Source organism: Papio anubis, chromosome 2 (genome assembly GCF_008728515.1).
Source record: "Papio anubis isolate 15944 chromosome 2, Panubis1.0, whole genome shotgun sequence".
NCBI lineage: Eukaryota > Metazoa > Chordata > Mammalia > Primates > Cercopithecidae > Papio > Papio anubis.
In genome coordinates, this window is record NC_044977.1 from 84843906 (window position 1) to 84863929 (window position 20024).

The 20024-nt window shown below is 41.4% G+C and overlaps 1 protein-coding gene across 13 annotated transcripts in view; it reads left to right on the top strand.

Annotated features, from left to right (window-relative positions):
• Positions 1-20024, top strand: part of ERC2 (ELKS/RAB6-interacting/CAST family member 2) — a 1259367-nt gene that overhangs the window by 1055727 nt on the left and 183616 nt on the right. For 11 of the 13 annotated variants that reach the window (XR_001899786.3, XR_001899782.3, XR_001899781.3 and 8 more), the window contains one exon: positions 4250-4384. Coding sequence is in view for 10 of the 13 variants with exons in the window: in XM_031662799.1 (XP_031518659.1) it covers positions 4250-4384 (135 nt within the window). In the remaining 3 variants the exon portion in view is untranslated. Of the gene's footprint in view, positions 1-4249; positions 4385-19896; positions 19963-20024 lie in introns of all 13 variants that reach the window. The other 2 variants (XM_017955384.3, XM_017955383.3) reach the window with 1 other exon arrangement.

Genomic DNA, 20024 nt, shown 5'->3' on the forward strand with positions numbered 1-20024 from the left:
ACTCACATCTTCCCTCTTATCTTTTCCACAGTAGCCTGTGTGCCCTCTCCATCTGTCCATTTTTACACTCATATACTTTGACACACCTTTACTTAACAGCTAAGACATGAGACTCTGCCCTAGATGGGGAGTGCAAGGGCAATCCACACGTAGTACTTCCCTCAAGAGATTTTCAACCTAGTGGTGGAGAAAGCCAAGCGAACCTGCAGTTAGTTACCATTGGTTCAGGTAAGTGTTGTGATGGCAGAGACCCAGGGGAGTGGCTACAGCATTCTGCTGAAAGCAGTGGAAGTGGCAGGCGTAGGAAAGTTATCTCTGGAGATGATGGCGTTGAAGCTAAGACCAGAGAACTAATGGGCATAACTCAGGTTTAAGGGGTAGAGAGTGAAGAGCAGGACGAAGAGAGAGAATAGCATGTTCCAAGGCTGGGACAAGGAGATCGGGAGGTATGACTGTGGAAGTAACTAGCAGTCACCTAGCAAAAGATACCTAAGTATGTCAAAGACCCAGGCCATTTTCCTGAATGTGGCGGGAGCCTCCCAAGAACTTGAATCCAGGGAGGAACAGAAAGCTGATGTCACTCTGGCTATGGAATGTGTTCAATGGGAGGTGAGAGTGCGGCAGGAGAGCTGTTAGGAGGCGATGGCCCCAGAGAAATAAGGTGGTGCCTGGAAGAAAGAGGAAGTAGAAAATGAAATCTGATTAGATTTGTCTCCACAGTCATGACATAATATAGTAAAAAGAGTATAACACAGTTAACCAAAGGCAAAAGTGTCTGGTCAGCAGTTTGGTAGACACTGCAAAGGAAATACAAATGGGCCTCAGTGAATCGCTAAATGAGTCCCTGAGTTCCCAAGTGCTGTGCTGTGGAAAGCAATCCCTCTCCAACTCTATATTAATTTTCCTGGGTTTTTAGTTTTGCCTGCCTGGAAGATTTGCTGCTTCAGGCTTTTCAGTGGGCACCTCAAGCATCTGAGGCTACAGGGCTGTGAACCATTATATATGGGATCACCTGGTAAGTTTGCCTAGAATTATTTGAACAAACAGTATCCGTGTCCAATCCTTGTTACAAATTTCTGTAGTTTTTCTTTCATTGACTGTTAGGGAGTGTTATTTGTGACTTCTTTTCTTTCCAGACCCTTGTTTAGGTGTAAACCGACATAATTGGGTGTGGATGAAGCTAGGTAGTGCAGATCTAAAAAAAAAAAAAAAATTTTAAGAGATCCGTTTTAAATTTGACAATTAAAGGATCAAGATTGATCAAACTGTTTTTATAGGAGAGAACACCAGCAACTAGCCAGTAAGAAATTGGTCACAGTTTAGGGGATATGTTACAAGCAAGATAAATAAAAACGATCTAGAGTATCAGACCAAACTGTCATTTTTCATCTCTGTTTCACACTCTTCTCTTCCAGCCCAGACTAATCAAAAGAAGCCTCTTCCGCTCACAATTGCTCTGTGTACATTTCCCCCAGATCTGGTATTCACATGAACAACGTGGTTTATTTATATTTCAGCACCAAATTGGAAAGATGACATCATTCATTTACAGTCTTTATCCCATGACATGCCTACTCTCCAACACCTCATTTTAGCAGACACATTTAGGACTGCATATAGCATCTTGTTTAGCTTGTACATTCTTTTATGGGATACAGTTCAAAGGTAGGGAACTTTAGGCTTGTTGCTGGTAAGAAAATAATCTCATAAAATCACAGGAGCTTCCCCAAAGGATGAGGATATTACGATGTTTACAATAGCAGAATTATTATTTGTTCATTTAGGCTCCATCCTTCATTCTCGAGCGAGTCCCTTCCTTCTTGCCCACAGCAGATCTTACAGCTCCCCTCAGGCTCTCAGAATTCTATTTAGAAGAAACAATTCCAGACTTATTAGTTCATGAGTTCAAAAGTACAGGATCCTGACAATACTGGAATTTTAGGTGTGAACGCCGAATTTCAGAATCTCATGTGCAATGGCAGACTGACTAAGGGGAATCTCAGTACTTAGTCTGCAGCAGCTCCACTGACCTGCTCTTTCTCACAAAGCATAACTTGCCCATTGGGTCTTCTGACACTTTAAGTAGACAAGTGAAGGATGGAAATGCTCTCAGCTGCCAAAGGTTGCCTGGGATTTTTTTATTTAATTTTAAGTGGATCTTTCCCTCTATTTTTATTGTTTTTATTCATATACACAGTTTTTTTTAAACATTCACTTTGGGGGTTTTCAAATATTGTACACATTTTTTAAAAAGGAGTGAGTAAATCATGAGACATCCTCTGGCAGATAGAATTGGGATGTGAGGTGTTTCCAAAACTTAACAGAACCAAAGCATTTTATGGGAAATCTCTTTCTACCTGTTTAGCTGTTTGCCTTTTCTGCTAGCAGCAAGACAAGGGAAAAAGCCTGGAGATTGAGAATTGGATGACCCAGAAAATCTCCATGTTCTATGTCAAGAAAGAGACTCTCGGGACTGAAATCTACACCTTACCTTTCTAGCTGCCAAATGAGGATAATAATTGCTCCTGGGAAAGTGTTGAGAATAAGTTGGATTGTATGTGAAAAATACTATAAGAATACACAATGTTAGGCCCAGACTTTTCTTTATTGTCAGTGTGTTATTTATATTACATAATAAAACTCCAACTGGTTGGAGGCTCTGCCAACCCCTGACTTCTGGCTCTCTGAAAGTACTGTTGGTTCATTGTCATCTTGAGCCACCAGTGGGATTGTTATGGCAACTCATGAAATGTCCTCAACTCTCCGTGACCCTCCCTGCTGAAAACAAACATGCAGCTTGTCTCTAGGATGGCAGCATCCCTCAAAATCATGGCCCCTTCATTCTTTTGGTCACTCATTACAGCAGGATGTATTGTATATCTACATCTGCTAGGCCCTATGCGAGATTCTGGGGAGAGGCAGATGAAAGAAATAGCTTCAAAGTCTATGGACATACAGACGGATAAATCTGTGGTTATACAGCCATGGTGCGCAGGAGGCACGTGTCACCCAGCCTCAAGGACAGGGTCAGGAAAAGGCTCCTAGAGTAAATAGTTTGAGTTAGCCAGTCATAGAAGTTAAAGGTGAAGAAAGGGGCCAGGGAGGCATTGCAAGCAAAGGAAGCAGCACATACAAAGGAGGAAAAATGTCTTATAGCAAACAGTAACAGCAGTAACTATAGTAATGACAGCATTTGACTTTCATTGCCAGTTACTGGACTGACACTTGAAGTCCATCACATCATTTGCTCCTAGCAGCAACCCCAAGGAAAGAGGCACTATTAATCCCATTTTAGAGTTGAGGAAATTAAGGTTTATAGTTTACTCTCTTAAGGTCACATAACCAGCAAAGAGGTGCAGCCAGGACTTGAATCCCTTGAATCCAGGCAGGTCTATCATCAGACCCGTATTTCCTGACTTTCTGAGCTGGATAATTTTGTTTGCTCTTTTCCCGTGGTCTTTAGGCATTTTTCTAGATTCTGAGAGCCTGTCAGGCCAGTTCATCACTGGTCCATTTCCTGCCGTGCATAATAAAGCAGTACGTTTCTATGGCCCTGGGGGTTTAACCATGACTCCAAGTTGCCTCATGTGACAGGCATCATGGATTGTAAATTAGAGTGGTCAGTTCTTCTCCCATTGACTTTGTACCTTTGGCTCAGTTCCCTCAAGGAAGAAAATCAGTTAAAATGTCCATAGAGAGCCATTTCCCAAGAAGTCATCATAGCAGTAAACCATCTCCATCAGTATATTTGCATTTGGCAGCTTTTGAGTGGATTTCTCTGCCTTGTCTTGTGAGACCATTGTCTATCTGTAGTTCTGTGTTTGCATCCGGCCCTTCCCATCTTTCCATCCAGGACTTCCATCTCCAGCTTGCTCTAGAGTGTCCGTCTAGAATCTCAGTCATAATTGTTGGTACTCTGCGATTGCAAGCTCGCCCTGGATCTCTGTGATTGCTTGACAATGTAAAGCAAAGCATCTTAGAGTATGTCCATTTTTTCCCTTTTAAATCACAAGGAGGAAGTACATTAACATTTACAGATGTAACATAATAGCTTTAAGGACGTGACAAAGCTTTTTTCACCAAAGTTAATGGCATGGTGCTTTCTTTATTAAGTTTCAACCTGACTAACAGTGAAAATTCCTGGATTAGGAACAAAGGGATCCCTATAGGTACTATAATTATGCCCTGAATCTCTTTGACTGATCTTCTAGCTCCTGATGGAATCTTCCTTGGTTTTTGTTCTGCACAGACCCAGAACAGAATGAAGTTGATGGCAGACAACTACGATGAGGACCATCACCATTACCATCACCACCACCATCACCACCACCATCGATCTCCTGGGAGGTCGCAACATTCCAATCACAGGCCCTCTCCGGACCAGGTCAGTTTCATCGCTGCTTACCTCCAAGACCCCTTTTACCCTTTAGATATTTTAAGATAAAATAAATAATCCTCAAGAAATAATAAACAGCATAAAGTGATACGTTCTTTGAACTGAAACTAATAGCTTTGGTATTTATTTCCATCAGTCAAGGAATCTAAATGTTTTTCTTTCTCCTTCCTCTTTAAGGTTTTGTCTTTTCTTGTTTATGTTATGCATTTTCTTTCCTCCCCTCCTTTCTTCTTTCATAGATATGTAGTCTATTGCTGGCTCGGTATCTCATGGAGGGTTACTTTGGAATGTCTTTTTCAGAGTTTTAAGAGAAAGCACTTTGTTTCCATGAGCTTGGCAACCAGAGAAGCCTTGAGTTCGCTGAGCACTTTCCTAGAAAATTCTTTAGTGATGCAAATTAATGGTGGAGTAAAACAACAAGGAGAGAAATCCGTTTTGCTGGCGTTTTAGCCAGTGAAGTCAAGGAGTCTGGTTTATTTGATTTGGACCCTATCTCCTCCCTTGACTAAGTAAAGCATATGAAAAGATGGATTGACAAAAAAAAAACCGCCTGTGGTTTTACAGCAATATTTACATTCACCCACCAAATGCAAAAACTATTTACAGTGTTTAGTATTAAAACTCTTGAAGGTGAATTTTATGGAAATTAGGAAATTAAATGCAAACTAGCAGGATAATATAGTCAATATGAGCAATATTTCTTACTTCATTGTACTAAGATTCTCGCCTCCCCCTGCCCCCATTTTTGGTGATCCTAGTGCAACTGATACATTTCCATAGATGGGAGCAATAGGTAACAAAATAGAACCATCTGGATAAGTATGCACTCCTTTGGATATGGCAGGGTGAGGGCTTGTCAGAATTACCTGTGTGAAGAGGCAGTTTAATTGTTTGCTGGGGGAGGAGATACTTGTGATGCTCCTAAAACTTTTCAGGTGGCTCTGTTTCCTTTTCACCTCCTGTTGCTAGCGTCCCAAAGAAGTTAAGATTTGAAATTTCCAAGTTGTTTTACCTGGAGTACAAGTCCTGGGGGAGCTGTTTATATAGAACACAGCATTAGAAGTTCTCCTGGGAGCTATGCAGCGAGGCAGCCAGCACTGAGCTTGACCTGACCTTTGTACCTGGAAGCTTTTGCCCTCAGAGACCCCAACATTGCTGAAGCTGTTCACATAGAAATAATTTAGATTTCTGAAGCCAAGTACAGACAGGGCATGATTTCATGTTTTAGCTGCCAAAATATGCTCTTGATTTGGAGATCTGAAATATGGAGAGCGGTGTCAATTTCATGTCATTATCTTGTATGTCTGCGTTTTGGTTTTGTTTTGGTTTTATTTATTCAATTATCACCCTTCACCATCACCACCACCACCACTACCACCTCCCCACCTTTGCCTGCCCCAGTAGACCTGGCATCCTGCTAACTAAAACAACTCATTCTCATCCCTGGTCCCTACCCTTTTCTCCTTGGCCTTCTCTCAGATTGGGAGAGTATGAGGTTTTATTGGTGGGAGCCTGCAGTCCCCACTTTGGCCATTCTTTCTGAGCCACACATGCTAGAAGACCATCCTGAGTTCCCCCACTCAAACCCAACACAGAGAAAAACAGAGAGCACCCTAAGAGTAGAAAGAAGGATTTGGAGCCAAGTCAGGGGAGTGGGTCACCCAGGGACCTGCTGAGATAACAAACCAGCTTGTCTCATCACAGAGACACATATGCTCATATGTTCTACTGGGAATGAAGCACCAGAGCACATCTTGTGAATGATATTTCTTACAAAAGCTAGGCTCCTGCTACTTTTCCAGAGAGCTGTGATCACAAACTAGGGTGTCTCGTCTATTTGGTTGACTCTCATGTTTGTCCACCGACACTAGAGGTTGTCATAGGGTGGTGTCCTTCCCAGAAGAGTTAGCATTCCTTGAAGAGTATCTGGCTAAGGCATATTGTTGAGACCTTTGGCACATGCTTCTCACTACTACTGTTAGGAAGATGGTGATGGTCTTTCACTTTCACATCCACCATCTCAGTGAACACTCTAAGCAGCCGATGGGCATAGAGGCAGTTAACCTCATCCCCTTCTCCAGATGAGAAAGCCGGGGCCCAGGAAGTGGGTGAATAGGCTGGAATCCTGTTCCGAGTTCCTAACCTAATTCCATGGCAGCCATGATGTGGCACTTGGGGAACAGCATGATGGACAGAACCCCTGTCTTCAAGGCATTTGCTGTCTAGTCCTAGAATAAGAATCCAGGTCATCTGGTTCATGTCAATCAGAATAAGACAGATAAAAGGTAGCTCCAACTTAATTAGGGGCCCATACCTTAGAAACTTATTCTGTAGTGGGGTTCACTGTGAAAGTAAAATACTCTTGACCAGAAGGGTATTTTTGTGGTTTTAAGTTGAAGTCATCAAGTCAGTAAGGCTCCTTTGCTAGACTCTTCTAATTAGAGAAGGAGAGATTAAGCAAGGAACCCTAGTGTGAGAGTAGATTGGCACCAGTGTTGGAGATGGCCGTATCTCCTGAGCTGGATACCCCTTTTGACTGGGCATCGCAGGTCTAGTGGAATGATACGTTCCCCTGTGCTGAAGATTTCAGATTTGGTAATCAACAACTAGTATATCAGTATATGTACTGTTACCAATCTAAGTCCCAGAATAAAATAGTTATCAATGGATAATAGTTATCAATAGTTATCTTTCCCAATTGATTACAAACCCTACACTTAATTGCGTAGCCCGCATACACTAATACATCTAGGGTACATATGAGTATATGTTTCTTTTTAGGAGAAAAATGACAGCCATATGAAAGCATGAGAGTCCTAATAATGGGGTGATGTGGATGAGATTTTAACTAAATGTTCATAACGTACCCGTGTTAGCTGACCTGACTTAAAGGGGAAAGGTCTCTTCCAGGGATTCCTGATTCCCTTTCTGTGAATCTTCCAACACTGGACTTCCTGTGGCCCTAAAGACTTGACCAACAATGACTTATGGAAGAAGGGCTACAAAATGTTGATATTGCCTCTTGAGCTTTGTTAAGAGATCAGAACACATGAAAGTGGAGAAATAGGAAAAATCAGTTGCCTTGTTACTTTTCCAGAAAAAACTCATTTTTCCTTAGGTAATTCAATTTAAGTATTGCCAGGTACTTACATGATTATATTCTTTTTCCATTTCTTCCATGTTCCTTTCTCCTTCACTGTGATTTTTCTTGCTCCTTAAGAGAAACTGAATCCAAGTATTGTAAGTCTAGACTAGCATTTCCCAAAGTAACTTTTAGAGTATTAGTCCCATGAGGAAAGCCTTGAAACAAAGACTCTCTGGGCAAAGAATTTTGTGAAAGTGCTCCGTATTATAACTCTATCTTCGAGCTTCCTGGGGCAATTAGCAGATCAAAGGATCTAAAAAGTCATATAAGAAAGAAAGCTCTCCAGTTTAATTTAATCCAGTATTTCCCAGACTTATTTGATTGTAGATTTCTTTTTTCTTTTCAGTAACATCTGTGCTCTGAGAAATATTGTTCTCAGAGTATCAGGTGAAAAAAGAGACTACCCATTTTATAACATGACTGAACCAGTTTCCAGCAGTATTTTTTATCAGAAGGTGGGATTTTCAGGCAACTTCTTGCTTTGCACAACAGAAAATGGAAGTGCCTCTTCCATTCATTTCCTGGGATACCTTCTTAAAGGCACTGACATCTGAGAATGAGTGATCCCAAGAACCCAGTAGATCTAAACTAAGGGAGTCATTAAGGTTGAGGACCCAGGATATCAACAATAGTCATAAATACACAGCTCTTCAGGGATTACTGAGGAGGTGGGAAGATTTGGAGAAGATGTAAGAGAAGTCAGTGCAGTGTGGCCGTTCAACAATCTAGCCCCCTACCTGAAAAAGAAGCATTTAATAGCTGGTGGGCTGTGACCCCTAGGATGGTCACAGCCATTGAATATGTCCAAGTAGAATATCCAGACAAATCCCAATAATGACTTGGGAAATCCTTCAAAGCAAGAAGTGACCACGGGGGCAGACAACAAATATTTCCCATGACACAAGCTGCTCATGTGTTTTGAGAAACAATAAAGTCCAAAGAGTAAATGAAACATGCTGGAGACATGTTAGAGATGTTTCTTAGGTTACCAAGATTGATTTCACAAAGCCAAGTAGAAATTCAGCTTTTCCTAAATATTCTCTGTACCTGTTGTCATCAGTCTCATCTGTCATTTTCTTTAAATAGTATCTCCTTCCCTGCCTTAAAACATATCAATGATATCAAGTCTTTCTACTTTCCTTTTTCTAGGCATCATACAAGTTTTACTGTCCCAGTACAAGTCATATTTTATTAAGCTCATTCCAGTGGCTCCCAAGTATATACTAACCTGGTGAATAAGAAAAGCACAGCATTAGCATGAGGTCCACACTCCAGCCAACTTAAAATGTCAGGCACCATGCAGGCTACCCTTTGTGCATCTAGGACTCACATTTCTCTTCCTGGGTCTTGGATTGGGTGTTAGGTCTTCAAGGACCTGGATCTCACTGCTTGTTTGTGCAAAATCTACTTCTATTTGTTAAAGCACTTGCCACTCTAATTCTAGCTGGGAAGGGCCTAAATGACAAAGAACCTAAACATTTTGGGGCTGGTAACCTCAGAGTAGGTGGCCACTTTTGAAAGTGAAAAACTCACAAGAGAAAACTCTTCTCTCCTCTTCCTCCTTCATTGAATGGAAATACTCGCTCATAGGTGTTGGAGAGCTCAAGGGATTTTGACCACCTTTGAGACTTTCTGATCATATTTAAGTTTTAAATTTCACTTCACATTTTACTTACAGAAAACTTACTTCTAAATGAGGGCTATGAGTTTAGGAGCATGGAGACATGATACTTATGCGATCAATTACCAAAAAATTTGGTTGAATTTCACATTTTATATTCAGATTCTTTGTCACATGTTCACATGTGTCTGGCCCTTACTAGGTACTCTGTAAATGTCTGTTGAATGAACTGCTCGTATAGTAACTTCGGGAAATAGGAAGGGCAGATGGAAGTATCCCCATTGTATAAATAAAGAAACTCAGAGGTTGTTAATGATCCAGAGTCACAAAACTGAAAATCAACAGGCCTCAGATGAAAGCCTAAGTCTCTGAGTACTGCACATTGGTGGCAAACCTCTTGGATACATCTAAGTAACCACGTGTATTTGTGATTGCACAACTATGATGGCTCCACTTATTCTTGAGTGCAAATGTGCGTTTTCCCTTTCCCATTGAATTGTAGTAAATTTTATCCTGTTTTGTTTATTTTCCAAAATTGAATTAAATGTCATCTTGGCTGGGCGTAGTGGCTCATGCCTGTAATCCCAACACATTGGGAGGCTGAGGCAGTCAGATCACCTGAGGTCAGGAGTTCGAGACCAGCCTGGCCAACGTTCTGAAACTCCATCTCTACTAAAAATACAAAAATTAGCTGGGTGTGGTTGTGAGTGCCTGTAATCCCAGCTACTTGGGAGGCTGAGGCAGGAGAATCACTTGAACCTGGGAGGTGGAGGTTGCAGTGAGCCGAGATCACGCCATTGCACTCCAGCCTGGGCAACAAGAGCGAAACTTCATCTCAAAAAAAAAAAAAGAAAAAAAGAAAAAAGAAAAAAAAAAAAAAAAAACAGAAAAAGAAAAAAATATCATCTCATCTGTTCTCTTTCCATTTGCTCCAGCTTTCATTGTCTTTATTTCCATTCTTCTGTTTTGTGACTTTATTCCTTCCATTTCCCCCCATTTTCCCTGTTCCCGTTTACTCTTCTCTATTCCTGCTGTCCCTGTGCCAATTGCAAACTCTTCTGCTTCCATGGAGTCACCAGAATGAGATCCTCAAGTAGTGGAGACACTGGCCCAGAGGGGAAGGGGAACTGCTCTGGATCACAGGGGGTTCTTGGCAGTGGATTGCCAGGACTCACATTCCCTTGCTTACTCTCCCCTGAGCTTCTGAACATGCAAGGATCTGGAGCAAACTGTGCCCCCAGAGCAAAACAGAGGATGCTTTATTCTGCTAAGGGCTGCTGTCAGATCAGCCAGGGTGCTAGGGGTACTTTCAGAGAGTGACTTTTCTGTGGTAGAAGCTAGGTTTTCCCTTTTGCATTATGAACTTCAAGGTGTCTGTCCATTCTATGGATCTAGTCCTAGGAAACTGATTGTCCTAATCCTAAATATTATCCACTCTACTTGGTAATTTCCAGAATCTGTCTGTGGATATAAATAGTAATCCTTGGTGCTTTCTCTGCTGCTCCTGATGACTGTGTGGTCCCAGCATGTGTTGGCTCTCAGCCAAGGTGTGTGTTTGTACCATTGGACATATTTCAGAGCATTGAATGTTCACTTCCATTTTCTGCTGAAAATTCCTGTAGAATTCTACTTGGGACACATGTTGTTTTGCCATAAACCATCAAATTTCTTCGTTACTAAAGAACCCGTGCCTAGATTTGGCCTTCTCTTCAAACTGGTGGTCACAGAACTGATACATAGATTGCATTTTAAGATATAGTAAAATGATCCCAGTGACCTAATTTATAACGGTTGATAGAAATCTGCTTTTCCTTTCTGTGTATGGATTCTGGATTCTTGCATACAGGCAGATGCTTAGAGTACTGAACCTATACTCTGCTTCAGAGAGGCTGCAGCACTCACTGCCTTGGTTTTGAGATTTCTGGTCCCTAAACATGTTCCTTCTCCCCTCTTTCTACAGGCAAAAGAGCCAAAAGGTAGAGTTGGCTCAGAAAAGAAAAGCAGGGCTTTTGCTGTCTCACCCTCCTACCCCTGTCCCTTCTGCATACACCTGAGCCTTGGGTACTGCTCTCTGGTAGAATTAGTCAGCATCCTATAAGAGCATTCCTCAAAGAGGGGAATTTCCAGCCATCCCTGCAGTTAGACCCTCATTGATGTTGTGGCTGGAGGCAGATGACAACTCCAGGCCCATGTGTTTCCTGGCCCTAGATCTTTTTTCATAAAACCCACCTGCTTTTGTCCTCCTTCTGCATTTTGTGTTTAGTCAACAAGAAGTTGGTGGGGGCCTCACAGTCCACCAGAAGAATGAAGCAGTCACAGCAGCCCCTCCTGGGGCACCAGCTCGAGGCCGTGGGATCCCCTACTCCCACTGAGCCCCTCTTTGTGAATGCAGGGCAAGCTTTCGTGATTGATGCTCTGCTTCCCTTGCACTTTCACCGGCAGATTAGTCAAAGTGCAGCCCTTTGAACTCTGACAGACAGGCAAGGGGTCCAACCTGCTCTGTTGCCCCCAGAAGATGAATTCTGTATATAGAGTTGTTATTCCTAGCTTTTGCTTAGGGAGGAATAAAAAGAATTTATTTTATGTTTTGAGGTTAACTGAATGTGGGATAAATGTATACATAGCATCCTGTGTGTATATATGTATGTATCACTCTATGTCAGATGAACTGAGGACTTTTCCACATATGGAAGAATTTCGCAAGATCATGTTTAGCTAGAAACTTCTCTCCCTAACTTCCTCTGAGTGCATGTTTGAATATACATTATATATACATATATATGTATGTGCACACATAAATATATTTTCATGTTTCCTCCACTGAAGAAAAATTAACACCGTATATCAGGCCTTACTAAAGTATAGCTATGGAACATACAAAACACCAGGAATTTTTAGTTCCCCATGATAGTAACCTGATAAGAAAAGTTACATATTTTAGGCTTTTAATATCAGTTTTCCAACCAAGCTCGTATGTCTAAAGTTTGCCCAGATAAGAGACAGTAGATTTTTTTTTTTTTTTTTTGCATTGTATATCTAATTTCATGGCCCACTTCTTGGAAGAAGCCTTGAGTTTTGTTTCATGTAGGGATGAAGCCTTCAAATTCAACAACCCATGAAGAAACCTCTTATTGGTGCTGATGTGTATTGCATGGAAGAAGGGTTCAGAGATTTTGACCATTGCCACATCTGGGCCAGTCCTCTCAGAACTGCAGCCAAGGATATCCTGGCATGCATTTTGAAATAGCTCTTGCGAGCCACTTGCCTCTTTCCCAATACTTCTTTTCTCACAAGTAGATTGGAGGATACTGTGTTTAAAACTCAGCAGGTTAAGAAATAGAAAGATATCACAGATGTCTCTTTTTTCTTTATCCCCCAGAGACTACTAAAAATCCCCCAAACTACTAAAAAGTGAGCCAGACGGCGTATGTGATTTCCCACCATTGGGAAATAAAAGTGGCAGTTTATTTGTTTGCTTGTTTTTAAGAGCAGAAGCTGTAGAGTAACCCTGCGGTGGCTCTCTGTGAGGCCACAGGTAAAGAAGGAAATGGGGACAAATGTCTGAACTGTTGTTGTGGGAGGTATTTAACTGCCTCCTTCCTCTACCGGCAGTTACATGCTCACCCAACCATTAAGAGCCACAGGAGAGGAAGGAAGGTGGAGTTACGCAGCAGTTGGGAAGCTGGCTTTGCAGATGAGCAGGTTATTGTCAAAGCCCTTTAATCTGGGTGTGATGTTAATTCCCTGCATGTAAGCACATGAGGGCATGATTTAATAAGCCCTGCCAGGTAGGGTCTTCATGTATGGGAAAAATGCAGAGCTGCTTAATGCATCAGTATCCTCCTGTTAGAGAAGGATTTTTCCTTAAAGGAGGTTTGAGCCTATTGAAGATTTCATTCAGTCTTACTCTATTTGGGATAGAGTGGTTTTTTTTTTCTTTCTTTTACTGATTTGTCTAGGTTTTACACCTTGTTTGCAGTATTAGGGTTACATTAAGAGATTTGTTGCAGTATCCTTTGAGTCAACAGGGGTTTTTCAGACATAGCCTGCGCTCCCCAGCTTACAGATGCAATGCATCTTGGCAACATTGGAGGGTTGATCTCTTTTCAACTTGCTGCTTTAATCCAGTCGAATTTGTCTAAGAGGCAGCACTTCAGCTCCCCCATTGAGAGGGGGTGGCCAGCCTTGAAATGTCGGGAAGCAGGGAAATCCATTTTATATTGCTAAACACCATTGCCCCTCTTTTTTTCTATAACTGAGGTAATAGGGATCATGTTTGACTTAAAACACTGCAGGCACTTGCAGCACTCCAAAGATAAGGGACCAGCAGAGGAAAGGGAGTAGGAAACATCCTTTAAACATACCCTGCACACACTCACAAAGTCTGTTATTGCAGGAAACCACCTTACAGACCAATAGCATTTGAAAAATTCTGATTTGGGCATCCATCTATTAATGATCTTAATAATGTCAATTTTGAACAGCCCAGAGACTCTAAAATATTTAAGAATCATTTTAGACACCATCAGGTCCTTTTTAGACACACCGTTTTGCCTTCAGCCTTAGTTTAATATCAAATAATTTGGTTTACTAGTAATCAGCTATCAACGCTACCAACAGGAATGATATGCCTAGTCATATTGGTCTAAGTCTGTAACATCCACAAACTGGTTTAATTTACATTCTTGAGTGTAATTTGCACAGCGAATCTATGGAGCATCAGGACCAGGACATGGTAGTCCCATTTTCTTTTCTTTCTTTCTTTCTTTCTTTTTTTTTTTTTTTTTTTTTTTTGAGATGGAGTCTCACTCTTGTTGCCCAGGCTGGAGTGAGTGCAATGGCATGATCTCAGCTCACCACAACCTCCATCTCCCGGGTTCAAGCAATTCTCCTGCCTCAGCCTCCTCTCATTGTCTTTTTTAAGCAGCTGAGGAAATGAGGAGTCAAAAGGAAATTTGATTGCCTACCATGAAGGAACCAGAGTCATGTTAAAAACACAATTTTCACTGTGTTTAACAAAGCCAAATGTTAATGACTGATGGATGAAGGAGCAAAAATAAAGCCTGTCTTCACTCCCACCCTTTTTTGTGGTTATCTGGCAATGGTTCTGCTTTTAGCAGATGTTGACTTTAAGCTCCCAAACAATATTGTTGGCCAGCATAGAGGCGTCCAGCATTTTCATCTTCAGCTGGGTATCTGATGTCCTCGAGCTGAGTGAACTGGCACAGTGCACCAAAGACTAGTTTGTCACAGCTACTTTTGCTTGAAGGAAATAGAAAACTAGTTTCTTCAATTTGCCCTATAATGATGATGAAAAAAAAAAAAAAAAATTGAGGATGCGCTTAAAGATGCTATATTAGAAGTGAAGGAAAATGTCGCCCAAACTTCTATAACATTCTCGATGGCTTGGCAAAGTGGTCTCAGGTGGGTGCCCTGCCTCAGCGTGTCCTTGTCAAGTGAGCTTGCTGAGAAGAACCAACCCAGGCTGCACAGGATCTCCGGTTCATGCCTCTCCCTTGAGAGACACCCCAGTGTGTCTTTTAAAATATGGACATATACTGCATTCCCCCTCAACCAATGAAGTTCCGCTTTCATCACTTGCGGGTAGAAGAATAAACCAGAGATGTGGCTAGTGCGGTGGAAGATGGGAACAGTCATTCTGAGAAGACACAAATCAACACAATCTTGGCAATCGTAAGGAACTCTGGGAATCCGGGAAGCATATTCCTTCAGAGGAATCCAGTCATTCAAAACAGTGAGAACTGAGCCTTCCATAATTACTCATTTAGAAATATCTAAGTTGCCACATCTGCGAATCATGGCACAGTATGAAGGAAGTAAAGGTGCTGCCTTTCCCCTCAGAGATCTTAAAATGTGTTGGGGTGCTGCTGACATGTCCACGTAAATAGCTTCCACTTGCATGTGAAGACCCCTTTCTTCCAAGAGCCAGAGGGATCCAACTAAGTTGTAGCTTCTAGTTCCAACTGGGGTCTTCAACAGCTTGGAAAGAAGGCAGGACGAAGTTCAATGTACTCTAGAGCTGAGCTAAGCAGAACCAACAAATGTCTTTTGGGGTCAAAGTGAGCTCTTCTTTTTGGGGCTTCTCGGCTCATATGGTGGAGTCAGAAGGGTGTATTTTTGTGATTAGACAGACTGGAATTTGACCCTGGCTCCCCAATTCCCGGCCAGGTATCCTTTGGTGAGCTACCTGACCTCCCTCCCTGAGCCTTCCTTTCCACATCTGCACAAAGAGCCTCCTGACACCTGTGTCACGGGGCCTTGGTGAGCCTGGGAGAGGAAACACAGAAGCCGTCAGCACTCTTTCTAACCTGGAGGAGGTGCAAATACACACTGGCTCTTTTCTAGGCCAGCTCAGAAATAAGCTAACGTTTATTTTTAAAAGAACAGGAAGCAGATTTCTGAACCTGGCTAGGACTTTCCTGTTTGGCAGGGCGGGGCCGGGGGGGATCTTACCTGCAAATGGGCCCCGGAGGTTATAATAAATACAAGTCATGTAAGAGTTTATAGCCATACCTGACCCCATCACCAGAACAGAGACATTCATCCGTGGACTAAGCATTCCAGGAAGCAGGAGAGATGAAAGACAGATGAATGGTCTCCAGAGAGAAGGTTTGGACTTGACCCTAGCAGAAAACCTACTAGTGCCCTGATGAGGCTCGGTGCCCCACTTTTCCAGGCTCATGCCTAAGCCTATTGTTTTCCTTTACACACGTGTCTGTTTTTCCTGGCTCTGGCCAAGCCTGCAGTTGGAAATGCTAACAGGATCTGCTTTGGTTGAGCCCAGGCTCAGGGCACATCATAAATTCCACACTGTGATCTTGCTTTCGTGACTTGTGCAGTCAAACTTTGCAAAGTCCTGGGGCTTGAAGTTTCAGAAGTTTTAGAGAAGTGATGAAGGAAGTAAGGGTGGAGGCGAGTCTGAAGACTGCCCACACCAGACCTAGTTATAACCAGGATCATCTCCTTGCACCCCTTCCAGCAAGGAAGCCAGGTGGACCTTCCTGGCAGAGACCTCGGCTGAGTTCCCACAAAGGCAGCAGGCTATTTGGAAATGATACATCCTTGGTTCTACTCTTTTTCCTTTCTAGGACAGGTGCGACACTAAGATCCCCATTAGGAAATTAATTCTTTGGTTTCAAGAAAAAAAGCCAGCTATCAACTCAAAGAGAATTTCAGGTGTTCAAAACAAACAAACAAACAAACAAACAAAAAAATCCGGTGGTGGCCTCAGGTTTGCCTGCTGGCTGTACCTAATACTTCAAAATAGTGACCAATTAAAGGTTTACACTGGGCCATTTATCATGTCAGATTATAGAGTTTCTTCTCAGAGCCTCTTTGCTGGAGCTAATAAATGCCCCCCAACAACAAGTCTCTTGTCTTGTCAACGATGACTCAGTCCCTTTGCCTTTAGAGCTTGTCGCCAACATAGCCGCTGTGAGCAGCCCATTGGTGAGGAATTTTGTTTTATCTCAATATTTAGATAATCCCATTAGGGCACAGCATCTGGGACTACAGGATTTCCATCAAGACCCCTTGTCCGTCACATCATCCCTGGAACTGTAGATGTGTCCTGAGGTTATTTGATAGTTAAACCTCCTCCCCTTCAGCATTTGCTGTGTTTTGTGGTCGCTGTGCTCTCTGGGCTTCAGTCCACCTTGGATGTTCCCATCCCCAGATGAACAAAAGCATGCAGATGACTGATGGACTAGAGTCTTTCTTCCCATCCAGATATTTTGGCAACTTGTGGCAGAACAATCACTCACAAAGGACACACCAGGGATCAAACACCAAGCAGCATTCAGAACAGCCACTGCAAAGTAGATTTGGAAACAGAAAAACAAGGAAAGGAAACATTCTCCCGGGCCTGATACATGCATTTTAAAACTCCAAGTATTTCTCAACAACTTAGCATGAAGTTAGGGATCAAGTGATACTTGGCTGTTTCTTATTTTGGGGTCCCCAAATTTACATTTCTGTGCAGTAAGTTTGCTGAGCAAATTAATATTTGCATACAGAGATGCAGGCAGTGCAGCAGTGAAACAGCTGCATGTGTTTGGAAAGACTTGGAGCTCCCGCACTGATTAGCTCCTGCATTTTTGTTTTCTATTCCCCAAACGGACACTCACTCTGACCCAGATCATTTGGCGATGAGGGTCAATTCATGTTTAAGCTTTGAAGATTAGAGAGACCAGAAAGGGCCACCACTTCTCTATTTTCTTTTAAAAACTTTAAACTTTAAAAAACTAAAAACTTTTAAAAATGCATAATATTCTGAGTTCATGAAAGGAATTAATCCACATTTCTGCCACATTAAATGTTAGCAAAGTTTACATTGGACTGTCATATTTCTTTACTTTATTCGCTAGCATACAAGATGTCGATCTGAACATCTGGTTTTTAATAACCCTCGACATCTGGGAGCTCCTTTTTATTCCTATGGTGGACGAGGAACAGTAGTAGTGATATTGGCAGCGTATATTTTCAAACTACAACTCCTGTCTGTTTCAATCATAATTAATTACCACTTTTTAATATATTTAATTTGCTAAAAGTGATTTGCATTAGACCACATTTCACTGTTAAGAAAATAGTAGTAGGTTTTGGTGGCAGTGGCTTTTCTTTTTGCTTACTTTCTTCTCTTTTAAAAATTAAAACCCGATAGGAATGGATTTGGAACAAAATGAATGTATATGTGATGTTGGGTTTTAAATATGAAATGAAATAAACTGCTCTGCAAGGAAAGTTATTTTATAGCTATTTAAGAAGAAGTCGGCAGTGGCTGTAGGCTGTATTTTAGAGAAAGCCTCCTATTTTGTTTTGTGACTTTGGCAAATCATAGCATCTTTCTATGCTTGGAGTTTTTCTACAGCAGCAATTTTGGGGGTCAAGAATCTTATGATGAAAGCTAGGGCCTCCATCCAGAGACATATATTTGCACACATACTCAACAACATTCTTCATTGAATTTCAAGGGGTTGCTAGGCCCCTTGAAACCCATTTATGAATGCCCTCGGGTCTTATGCTGTAAACTTTCCTCCTTTATGAAGATGAAAAGGAACATCAAATTTGCTTTTCTCCAGGGACAGAGAGGAAGTTAAATGAATGTAAAAATACATTTTTCCTAAGTCACATAGGGAAAAGGGAAGTTTCTTGCCAAGAGCAATTATTAGACTGTTTAATAATAAATAAACACAGATAATTTTTACATAAGAAGGCCCAGCTAAAATGATCAATGTATTTTATTGTTTGCCAGAATATTCCTACCTAAGCTGTCAAGTGAAAATTCATACTGAGTCATCCAGTTCAGACTCTGTGCAAATCATTCCATTGACTCACGTCAGTCAGGGATTCGTAACCTTTGTGGGCCGTGGATCCCTTTGGCAGTATGATGAACTCTTTGGATCTCTTCTCAGAATAATTTTTTCAATGCATAAAATAAAATACCTGGAAATACAAAGGTAATAAACTGTGTTGAAAGTCAGTTGAAAAAAAATCTTTGAGTAGATAAAAATGACTAGACCTACTGGCCAGATTAGGTGGAACTGTATGAAACTGCTATTTTTCTAGGTAAAAATGGCCAAGTATTGGCATTTTCGTATGATTCAACCTAATAGTATAACAACTTAACCAATAAGGAGTCAAATAATGAGAAAATATTCCAAGTTTTTTTTCCTCCTATTCCTGATTTTCAAAACAAGAAGCAAATCATGGCAAAATCTGACTTCATTGGAGATCTATTAAAAGGCACAGCTCTCAAATTATGCGTGACACCAGAGTATGTTTCAATCCTTGCAGTAAACTGTGAGAATTGTTCAAAACAGGGACTTTGCTATGGGGATATACCTCTGTCTTCAAAAAAGATTCCATTTGCCTGTATATTAGCCACTTTACTAAGTGAGGAAAGTCACTAGAGCTATTTTGGGAACACTTTTCCACAAGAATTCCAAGGAAAGAAGTTTCAGTTTATCCGCAGTTGAACACAATTTTAAGTTAAACAAAACTTTCTTTCTACAAGCATTCTACTGAATTGAAAGTTTGCCTCTCTTTTCTTTGAAACTTATTTGATTGCAAATGTATAATCATTCCACGCAACTGTATGATCATACCATCGCCAGTGCATCCTCTTTCATGCTGAGAGCAACGTAGAATCTGTCAACTAAGAAGATGCATGTTTGAGCCTTTGTGGAATAACCAATATGAATTATCGCCTGCTGAAAAAGTTTGTTCCACCCGAGTAGATGGAGTTGTGTGTGTGTGTTTTTAAAAAATTCTTCTTCAGCCTTTATTGATACTTTAAGCTTAAGAGAAATTAAGGGTATTTGATTACTATAATTACTTCTCTGCTTACTTAAAAGGTTTAATCTACTCCTTAGGCATATGCAATTCAGATTGCATGCTTTCCAAAAAAATAATCATCTGCTAATGTAGACTAATTTTAATCTTCTAATCCAATCTTGACACAGAGTCAGAGCTGGGTGGGTGGAATGTTTTTGTGTGTGGGTTGCCATAGATACAAAACTTGGTTATGTATTTGACAAGTCGGTGATGTGGAACTTAAGTTACTATGGATTTTTTTCCTCAGTCTTGAAGATTAAAAAACAAAGTGAAGATTAGCGTGCCTTTCCAGTGCATCTCGGTGTAACTAACCTTCTCTTCTTTCATTCTGGTGCTCCCCTCCTCTCTGTGCACCTCCCCACCTCGGGCCGGCCGCAGGATGACGAGGAGGGCATATGGGCATAGCCGGGCCTGTAAACCAAAGTTCCAGTTTTGTTTTGAGGGGTGAGAAACCATCTTTTATATCATTTTTCTTAAAAAATTGCATTCTAGTGTTGTATTGTGTG